The sequence below is a fragment of the Pinus tabuliformis genome, chromosome 2_2 (assembly GCF_031772625.1).
Source record: "Pinus tabuliformis cultivar Carrire ecotype Pingquan chromosome 2_2, CPIR1, whole genome shotgun sequence".
Taxonomy (NCBI): domain Eukaryota; kingdom Viridiplantae; phylum Streptophyta; class Pinopsida; order Pinales; family Pinaceae; genus Pinus; species Pinus tabuliformis.
This window is the reverse complement of record NC_142300.1, coordinates 927,057,218-927,068,492: the sequence shown is the minus strand read 5'-3', so window position 1 is coordinate 927,068,492 and position 11,275 is coordinate 927,057,218. Positions and strand designations below refer to the sequence as shown.

Below are 11,275 nucleotides of genomic sequence, written 5' to 3'. Positions count from 1 at the left end.
TTTCAATATCAAGATAATCTAGATTATTATCTATAATATTTAAAATTAAACCTACTTTAATACAAAACTTTTCGGATAAAAAATGACCACTAATTAATCGGTGAACACTAGCCATATCGGAATAATTTCAAGTAATTCGGATTCTTAACACAAATACGCCTCTGGAGTCTGCGCACGTCCAATGTGATCTTTACTATAATGGCAGGGGTACTACTACTAAAAATACGCCTCACTTGGAATATTTGAGGACGAACGCTTTGAGAACATCTTCACTGTGTTTGCCAAAGACACGGATGCATGCCTCCCTTGCCTGAACTGCCTTCTGTTGCGTTAAAAATGCTTCATTTTCATCCCCCATCAAAAGATTGAAATTCTTGAACATTCCCGCGGCCAGTTCCAGATTTAGGACGTCCCCAGGCGCAGTGGTTTGAATGGCCTCCATAATTTTGTGCCAGGAAGGAAAGCTGCCATTCAACATGGCGGAAAGGAAGTTTCGGGACTCTGTTGCTGCTACTAGATATGGACATACAAACGATGCACGAATCCAGAGCCTCTCTTCTTCAGTTTTTAACACGTGGTAACTCCGGATGATCTCCTCTACCTCTACAGAAAGGTTCAAGTACTCTGCGCCTGCCGGAATATCCACATCGGAGAGCTTTTGACGACACCTTGCAGAAATCAATTCGTCAAATCTTTGGGTAATTATAGGCTCCAGTGATGTCCTGAAAGAGTGTTCCAGAATACATCTCCTGCACTTGCACATGAAGCCCCAGTTCTTGAACCTGGCTTGGCGCTGCGGTAAGGGAACCAGGACATCGAGGTAAGGAATGGTAATCTCTTCTCCTCTCTCGATAGGCTTAGACGCATGAATAAACATGGCGCCTCCCACTTCCAGCCAGCTCGAGTTCGGCAAGCAGGAATGGTTAATGAAAGACGGCAGCAGCCAGAGACCGTTAAAACAGTGTTGCTGATGGAGATTGGCTTCATAGATTCTTGATTTTGAAGCAAACATCTGTACGGCTCCACCGAATGCGTTCAGACTTATAATATTCCGAATGCGGTTAACATCCACCTGCAAATTTTCATTTTGTTCTCCTGGACTTTCCGTTTTAAACAGATCAATGGCTGGAGCATCCAGGCTGCAAGGCATAGGAGAATCCTGTAAACTATACACCTGACGGAGCAATCTCTGTGATTTCCTGACAGCACTGACGACAGCGGACAAGTGATCTTCTCGAGTCGCGGTAGTACGGTTGGCAAAGGCGCTCTCATAAACAACTGCGACAGCCTTGCTTACCAGCAACAGCTGCCCGGTCTTTATTTTTCGGGTGGCGTAGAGTCCTTTTCCGCGGCCGTCTTCGGTCATCTTGATCTCCACAGAGCCCACGAAATCAGCGACTTCCGGAGGAGTAGATCGACGTCCGAGCAGATAGTCCGAAATGTCATACTTGCCATTCAAGCTTTGTGCGTAGAAAGTCTTGGCCTGACCTAGCGCCGCTTGTATTTCCCTCTGCCCGGGACTGGTCTTGTCTGCTTTCTTCAAACACTCGCATGCCGCCCCATAATGCCGCAGGTCTACCGGGGATTGACACGTGGACAGAGGTATACGGCATAACTGCGCAGGTTTATATAAGTGCTGGTGCGCTTGGTTAATAGCGCAGAAGTTGTATGCACGGCAGATTGCCGGGTTTGTCAAAAAAGGATTAAGTGTGGCCGCGGACTTTGCCCGGCACACTTGCATTGTAATTTTGGAAATTATCATAATATATTTTATGCGGGCAGACTCATTCGGGAGTTGCCCCTCCCGGTCTATATGAATGTTTCAGATTGTTATTTCGATGTTACGAATGATTTATGCTGAAGAATGAAGATTAAGGAATTTATATGGATATGAGATAATAGTTAATACATGTTAAAAGTGAAGTTTACATTGTATTAAAGACTCGGTTATATCAGTTAACGTTGAGTTATAATGGTTGAGGCGTAGTCCACAACGTAAACTTGTTAAAAAGTGAGCGTTGGTGGTGCCGCACCCCGCCGGGCACGGTGAAAAAAATTGGCCGTAGACTTGGGGGCGTGACACTTGGGGTCAAGCCTCTTGACGTTCGCCCGGAGGGAGCGACGCTGTAGATTTCCAGCCTGACGGCTAGTCCATTATTGTCTTCGAGCAATGTCACGATACTGCATATCTTGTGGGCATCTGCGCACAACATCCCATAAACCACGCGTCCTCGATGGACCTCCCCGACCTTCAACTCGTCGAAGGAAATGGGGTTCAGCTTTTCCAGCGGAGCCGAACAAGCTGCGCCACCGCTGCTAATTGGGTTAGTGACGGATGAGCGTATCTGTACAGTGCCTTCTGCTGGGAACCTCAGCTGACGGCCGATATCATCGTGAAGCTGGAGGAGGGCTCGCTTATCGAATCTTTCTGAGGCGTGTTTGACGGCAGCTCGCTGCTGCAATATCTGGAAGGCCGCCATTAAACCATACATATCCTCCATCCTTTTAACGTCTTCTTCTTCTCCTTTCCTCTATCCCCTTTACCACGTTCTCCAATTTTCCTGTGGTGCAGCTCTGTTATATGCCAAATTTATATTTAAAAAAGACGGGAGGTTTGCTCTCACATTTAAGCAAAGCTAAACCCTTCACACACTTGATGCAACGATTCCTCTGCTTATTTCATAAGAAGTCCAGCCACTTTCATCACGGACACTAAAGACGGTTCCTTCCTCGATTTAAATACGAGAGGCCTGCTCTCACATTTAATTAAAGCTAAACCCTTCACAGGAGTGATGCAACGATTCCTCTGCTTCTTTCATAAGAAATCCAGCCACTTTCTTCACGGAGACTAAAGATGGTTCCTTCCTCCATTAAAAGCCAGTTCCTTCCATCCTTCACTGTAAGGGGAGGTAGTTCCTTCCTCATTTTAAAGTTACTCCCTTCCTTTTCTTTCTCTTTTCTTTTTGTCCTATTTTGGGAAAGAAAGGGGTTGCTGTAACGTAACGTTGCTATCCTGTGAACCGTGATGGTCGTGTCGACCGTGTACGATAATAAAAGCCGTATTCTAGTTTTTATTTTCTGGAAAATAATGCAAATTCAAGCATTATTTTTTTTTTTATAGAATTTCTTTAAAAATTTGACAATTTTAAGTTAAAACAGTCTGTTTCACTATTTTAGGATATTTTACAAATTTTAGATTGTGGTGAATTTATTTTTACTATCAAAAACATAATTATAACATTCTTACTATCAGAATTGAAAAAATAAATATAAAGATTCCTAAAACTTTTGGCCGACGAAATTGCTGCTCCCCAGCCAACGCCTAATAAAAACAGTTTCAATAGACTTTCTATTTAGGCTTTTGATTCTGCTTTATTTCAGTGGAGCACAAAGTAAACTTTAAAAAATAGGATATATTTAGAAGTTTAAAATTGTGAAAAGCATTTTATATATACAATTTTAATACTTGAATTGATTATTTTAATAATTTTTGATAAATTAATTAAATTATTATTTAATAATAAAAAAAATTAATAATTTTATTAATATGACGTATTTTTTAAATATATATTTTTAATATATAAATCAATTTAAAATTTCAAAAAATATACCATTTTAAATTTATCATTTATCATTTCACTAAAATTTATAATTAAATTAATTAAATTTATCATTTCACTGAAATTTCTAATAAAATCAATAAATAAAATAATGAAAAACACATCTCATATATTTATTGGAGTCGTTTAATGGGGTGAAAGAATAACCCGGACAGTCAAAAGTGGCTGGAATCCAAGCAAAAAAATTTCAAAAAATCTTAGGGATGGAAAGTGACGGTTTAGAAGTTATTGAAGTTATTTAAGAGGAGAGCGGTGTGAAGTTTCTAATATGGAGAGCTTACAATACGGTTTCATTTATGCCAAAGCGAGGTTGCCCTCCAACGTATATGATACTGCTATAGAAATCCCCACTTGTAGGTGGGATTATTTGGATGTTGCAGTGAAGGTTACAATCTCATTTTTTTTTTTGGTGATTATATGTTTTATTTTTTAGTGTGAATTTGTTTGTTGTTGATGTTGATATTAAGAAAGATTGGGTGTTTGTGGGTGTTGTGTAGATGAATGGTGTATGGGCACAAAGAAATTTGAGGATTTAGAGATAATGGGGTTTGGCGTTTGTTGTAAATTGTGAAAAGGTGTACTATTAAAGCACTTCCTGGCATAAAGGATAAAGGTTATTGGTTTGAAATTTCATAGGTAAAAATCTAGCCATGCTAAGGACTGGTGTGGCCAGACCAAGTACAATTCTTATTTGATTTTGACTAGACCAAGTACAATCCTTATTTGATTTTGACGACTTAGATACCCAAATGCAATCTTTATTTGACTTTGACAACTTAGATACCTCTGAATCACAATTACTCAAACTACAAATTAAATATGCGAAACATTTCAAAAATCACATAACATCATATATATAATCCAAAAAGGAGTTGTCTTTAGTGCTAATTTTTGGAAGCTTTGACGGTGGGTTTTTCGTGTAATTTTTCTAAAATCCGGCAGGAATTTATTGAAATCACAAGTTTGATGGGTAATCCTATGCAATTGAAGTGTCCTAGGGGTTTTCCAGATTGCTTAATCCATATATACAGTCAAAAAACTAGTTTAAATAATACAAATCAAGATTTCACCTCAAATTTTCTATTGGATCTGACACCAGAAAATTCAAAAATATTTATAATATAAAATATTATATTTAATTTTATAAATATGAATTGTCTAAATAAAAATTAAAAAAAAAAAATTGATATATATATGTATATATACTAGAAAAACTAAAAAACCTGGGCATATTAAAAAGTTGTATTCACCTCATCTAAAGTATTATATATATATACATAATTAATGAAATGTAGACATCTTTTCCTTTTGGAGGAAAGGGAAAAAAACCTAGGGATCTTAAAAAGTTGAATTCACCTCCCTATGTGTTAAACATTGGGAGAATACCGAAAATATACTTATTATTACCTAATTTCACACTTACTTTAATTATTGTTTGCTCACATGGATAAGAATTGCTTTATTTTTAAAAGATTTAAAATAAATTCTATTGGTCACATGGATAAGAATCACTTTATTTTTTAAGGATCTAAAATAAGTTTGAAATCATCAAAATTCAGAATGACACTTTGTAATCATTTTTAAATAAAATTAACATATCTTTAAAGCAATGGAATGAGATTGTAGAAAGAAATTTGGAGGACTATTTTTTTCAATGACATACATGTATCTCTTTCTAATGACTACTCAATGTTATAAAAAGTGATGGAATAATGACGGCTCAATGTTATAAAAAGTGATGGAATAATGACGGCTCAATGTTATAAAAAGTGATGGAACGAGAAGGAAATTCATGGGACTCTTTTGCTTAAAAAAAAAAAAAATTATTAAATTATTACTAGAAGTTACGAAGATACCAAAGAGCGTTTAAAGAATATAATGAAGAATTCCAATTCAATTTTTTAAAATATTGATAATTATAGTTAAGGTTATTAGAGATAGAAATAGTGGTTAGTTTGAATGGTTGTAATGTTGATGATAGAAGAGTGTTGGTCTAATCATGATTAATTATAAATAATTATTGTTATCTTTTAATGTTTATGTTCAGTTCTTTTTAATTATGTTCAATTATTATTAAGTATAAATAGTCGATAAAATTTAACCATAGTTAATTATGGTTAATAATGGTTTATTAATCTCTTTTCTAGCATATCAATTGTCAACTATTACAAAACATTAATATGTTGATTGATGTCATTTTCTTCCTTTTGTACCTGAATGGATACCATTAGTTTTTAAAGGTGGAAAATAACATTGATCAATATATATCACCCACTTTATTAATGTGAATTTGCTAGTAATGGATGAAATGGTGCCAGCCCAAAAACATACTAAACACAAATGGCATACTATACTAACTCATAAATAGTCAATCATTTGCTTCAAATTCAAATGCACACATTTAACATATACATATGTAATTCTCAACATCATAAATACATAGGAAACAATTAGCTAGTTAATTAGAGCCAGTTATCCTCTCGATTTATCTTGATTAGGTCAAAGTTGATTAGGAGCTAGTGAGACCAAATCAAGGTCAAAGTTGTCCACATTCATGTATTTGTAACCCATGGTATTAGGCCCATGCTATTGTAATGAAATCTAATTTTACAGGGGTGTGAGTAAAAAGAAACTGGTGAAAGAAGTGAGTGAAATGTAATATTTTCATTGTCATTGTAATAAAAAACTACTAATACTTTTTTTCTACTATCTTTTATTAACATTCAGTATGAGAGCTGCAGGTGGTGTAAGCTAGGCACTATGGAGAGTAATATAGTAAACCACATGGAGAAGTAGAATGGGGCCAATTTTACCCTATGGAAATTAGAAATGGAGGGTATTCTCATTCTAAAGGCTCAGTGTTTACCAATTGAAGAAGTGGCAAAGAAACCCTCAACAATGACAAATGAAGCTTAGATGTTGTTGGATAGGAAGGCCATTGCTACAATTCATGAAGTGGCAAAGAAACCCTCAACAATGACAAATGAAGCTTAGATGTTGTTGGATAGGAAGGTCATTGCTACAATTCATCAATACCTAGCAAATAGTGTCTACTTTAATTTAGCAAGTGAGAAGACAAAAGATGGGCTATGGAAGAAGTTGCATAATTTATATAATAGGAATACGACATCAAATAATTTCTTCTTGATGAAGAAGCTATATAACCTCAAGATGAAGAGGGGTGCTTCATTTTTTTTTTATTTTTTTTTCGAGGAAAAATCAGTAACTTTCTATTAATAAAATAAAAATTTACATAGAGTAAATGCACAAGTGAATTTTGTCCAAGGAGACCAATGTATGTGCTTAAAACACTCATAGTAGCTAAGCTACAAAAAATTTAAAAAAAAAACAATTAGTGTCTACTTTAATGTAGCAGGTGAGAAGACAAAAGATGGGCTATGGAAGAAGTTGCATAATTTATATGATAGGAATACGACATCAAATAATTTCTTCTTGATGAAGAAGATATATAACCTCAAGATGAAGAAGGGTGCTTCATTTTTTTTTCTAGTTTTTTTTTTTTTTTTTTTTTTTTTTTTTTTCGAGGAAAAATCAATAATTTTCTATGAATAAAATTAAAATTTACATAGAGTAGATGCACAAGTGCATTCAGGAATTGTCCCAAGAGACCAGTGTATGTGCTTAAAACACTCATAGTAGCTAAGCTACAAAAAAATAAAAAATTTAAATTGCATTTAGCTAGATAAACTGGTTTTTTTCTTTTGGACTTTTTGTCAAACCCCAAGTGATGGAGTTGTAGTAACAATTGCCAACTCATTATTTCTTGAAATGTTTGAGGCTTATTTATCTGAATCTGAGCTTTTAGATACATGAGATCGCTTAGTTCCACTTATGCCTTGATTGTGGTTGTTTTCCTCGTGTTGGTTCTCAAGAATCAAAACCATTGTTGAGTAATTTGGATTCTCTTCTTGTTTGTTCTGAACCTTCTCCTTGTCTTCTCCCTCCTCTTGAGAACCTTGTTGATTTTGCGTCTCCGGTTGTTGCTGGGTCTCATCCAATTCTTCATCCTCATCATCTGATCAAGGAGGTTCTGGGAATTTCCATCCTTTTTTCTTTTACAATCTGTTTTGTGTTCTTTTCTTTGCTTATTTGCATGTGTTCTATAAGTGCCTTGTTTGATGGCAAATCCAGCATCTACAAGCAGTGTTTTCAAAATCTAACCACTGTGTCCACTTGAAGTCTTGAAGTGTCAGGTGAATACAATCGGGAAGGTCTTTATTTAAATACATCTCCATACAAATATGGCAAAAAGTGAAGATACTGTTGTCCATTCTTTCTCGATCCATCTTTAGGAACCTTCCCAAAGAGTTTCCAATGCCTTCTAGGACCTGCTGGTGCCAAAAGGGGAGCGGAAGGTTATGTAGCCTTACCCAAACTGGAATTTTTTCAACCACCATTGAGTTTGCATCAAAACCAAGAAATCGTGGGGTTACGAAGAGACCCACCCTTCCCCAAAACCATGGTCCTTCATTTATGACATAATTAAAGTCTTTGTGAGTATCAAACTAAACCACAAAAAAACCTTTTGCACACAGATAAATGTCACAATCTCTGGTCCAATTGAAGTAGATCCACTCATTTAGATATTCATATTTGGACCAGAAACCATTAAATCAACATATGATAACTTTTGCTTGCAAAGTAGTGAAGAGACCACTTACTTCTGGTAATTCTATAGACATATATGGGGCTTTTTCCATCTTCTCTACAATGTACGGACCTCGGATTGTCAGATTTGGGTTTTGTTTGTCTTGTGTGGCAACTTTCCCTCTTAATGCATACTTGAATGAAGTCAAACCCTTACCAGTCGAAGACGATCTCGGAGGTATGCTTGCTCCTAGGGCACCACCTTGTAGTCTTAAATTCAGCATAATGGTAGAGTTCCTTTGAATACTATAGTCTTTCAAATGGACCACATCTTGCAACAAGTCTACTGTAAATCTGCACTACTTCTCCTTTTCAACTTTGTGCCTCTTTTGTTGCTTCTCGTCAACTTTCTTATGCAGACTACTTCACTTCAAAAAGTTATGTTTCCATTCCACATTGTATATTTTATAAGCAAGCCATTTGGTTATTTATATTCTTTGCAGTAATATGAAATGAAGCATTGTCTCTTGGTCTTCTAAAAACTACTCACAAGCTTGTCTCTTCATTTTCAGTTCTCAATGAAAATTTTTAATATAAAATAGAGCTGAAATAAAACAGCTCAACTAGTAATGATTACAAGTCTAGACAAATCATATTTGTATTATCTTGTATCATACATATTTATATTTAATGAAAGCATATATTTTCCAACTTGTGTCTCAAAATTTTATGTTCCATTTGACAATGTTCAACCTTCACATTGATTATCATAGCCTTTGAACTTCACATCACTTTCATCCTTTGCATTTCAAGCACTCTTGCAACAATGACATACATCATGAATTAATGTCAACACATCCATCAATTATGACAATTTGACATCAATGCCAACATTACCAACACCCCGAACTTTCTAAACCAATGAACTATATTTGCATGCACTAATCGTTCAGTTAGTTGACGGGCCTTTGTTAACTTTGTCGACACACATTTATTATAACATTTCCCATCCATTCAATGAAGAGTGCATGCCGAGCGACCAAATATGTGAGCAGACGGGTGGAGCTGACGCGCTGTGGAACTCAGATCAAGATGGGAACCCTGCACAATAGATCCAGGAGGGTGGAATCCTTTGGGCAATGATTTCGAGGAGGAATATTCTAATAAAGATTTTGTTGTGGAATTTGAAGATTCTCTGATGGGTCCAGAGATGACTGTACTAGAATATCGTAGGGTTTATATTCATTTTACTCAGAATTTTGCAAGGATTTCACTGATGTAGTTAGATTTGGGTTTTGAGCAACATATCTTAGGGCTTATGGCAGAAGACAACATGTGTCATTAATGTTTTGGCATAAACTTCGAGGTAGCCTTGCACAGGTCAGAAGGTGGTCATGTTTATACTCCAAAGTCATAGAATTCCAAGACGAAGTTGCTTGTATGAAGTATGCTACAGTTTGAGTATCCCATTTTCAGGTCATCCTCACGATTGGAGGTATAATGATGCATTTTTCCGTGTAGTCATTTTCATTTTTGCTAAGATGAATGAAGTGACCTCCCCACCATTAAAGCAGGGCTCGAAGATGTAGTACACATTGGACGAACTATGTTATCAAACATTATGTGCATTTTCATTTATGGCCTCTTTTAAATTACTTCTTCTTTAAGTATTTCACATATGTGGTTTCTACATGCTCTTTTAATGCAATTCCGCTAACATCAACCGAACAAAAGATCTTGGATCATGTTGATATCATAGGCATACCAGATCAATCTCAAATGAAATTTTTTATTATACTTCTCACTAATTATTACATTGGTGTGGGTGATTCCTATTGCAATCATTGTTTCCAATTGGCGATCGAGGTCGTTGTTGGAAGGGATGAGTTTTGATGCTACCGCTACTAGGAAAAGCATGAGATTGAATTGATCAAAGTTTAGGTGCCATGGCCAAGTCTGGTTTGGTAGGGTTTGGTACATCAACATATCTTATTCTAAGTTAATTATTTTAAATTTGCTAAAATGAAATTGATCTTTGGACTTTGGAAAAGATGTAATGAAGACAGTTTCTTGTCAACATGGGTCACTCTCATGCTATTATGTGTTTTATCGTGCTCCATTTTCAAATATTGGCATATATGCTTCAATCATCATGTTATTCATTCTTTAAAGCAACCTGATATTCATCACAACAACGAAGGGCAAAGTTTATTTCAAGATGAATGCATGAGAAGGATCTTAGCAATGAACAACCAAGAGCGAAGTTTCTTTCAAGATGCATACATGAGAAGGAGCTCGACAATAAAGAAGGGGAAGTTATTGTTGAGAAATCTAGGGCATTATATCTATTAGGTTCATTAGGTAGATTTCTCTAAGACTTTGAAATTTTCTTATGATTTCTCTTTTTCTTCTTATTAGTTCTTCTTTAAATGTATTGTGTTCCTCTCATCAATAAAAATGCCAAACAATGAAGATCACAATAAGGGACACAAGATGTAGGTTCTCAATCAAGGAAAAACCCCTATCTAGGGGAAAACCCAATCCAACTCTTCCATTAGTATATTATAATCAAATTGAGACAAACCAAGACCATAGACCAAACCGGAAGACCTTCCTTGTTAGGGTCCAACCCTAACCCCCTTATTTATGTAATAGGATCGAGTCATAGTTATAGTTAAGTAAAGAGTCAATAAAGCCCATATTAATAATTGTAAGTGGTTGGCCCACATTTAAAGAAGGGACCACAGTTAGTTGCAAATGGGCCATGGTATTAGATAGATGGTATTAATAAGAACCATGGTATTGCATGTATGAATCCTATATAAAGGATCGAGACTCCCCTCGAGGAGTATCGTGTCTTATTTTGTAATTGAGCCCAACACTATTGGAGGTTGTCCCCTCAAAGAGGCAAGTCAACATTGCTTTCCTTTCTGAATAATAAAATACTTGTTGTTATTTCTTATTGTTCTGTGTCCTGGGTACATTTCTTCGCATATTTGGTATTCTGGTATCTTCTTGCAGGTCAAGAGCATAACATTCCTCCTCCA

At 35.8% G+C, this 11,275-nt stretch overlaps 1 protein-coding gene across 1 annotated transcript; it reads right to left on the bottom strand.

The window, feature by feature from the left end:
- Positions 1-229: 229 nt before the first annotated feature.
- Positions 230-1,741, bottom strand: LOC149196132 (methyltransferase FGSG_00040-like). The gene has a single exon (XM_089408184.1). It carries the CDS (start codon positions 1,739-1,741, stop codon positions 230-232), a length of 1,512 nt encoding a protein of 503 aa, XP_089264310.1.
- Positions 1,742-11,275: the final 9,534 nt, after the last annotated feature.

Bases quoted from the DNA above. Each gene is read 5' to 3' on its own strand.
- LOC149196132 (XM_089408184.1), bottom strand. From the start codon at position 1,741: ATGCAAGTGTGCCGGGCAAAGTCCGCGGCCACACTTAATCCTTTTTTG.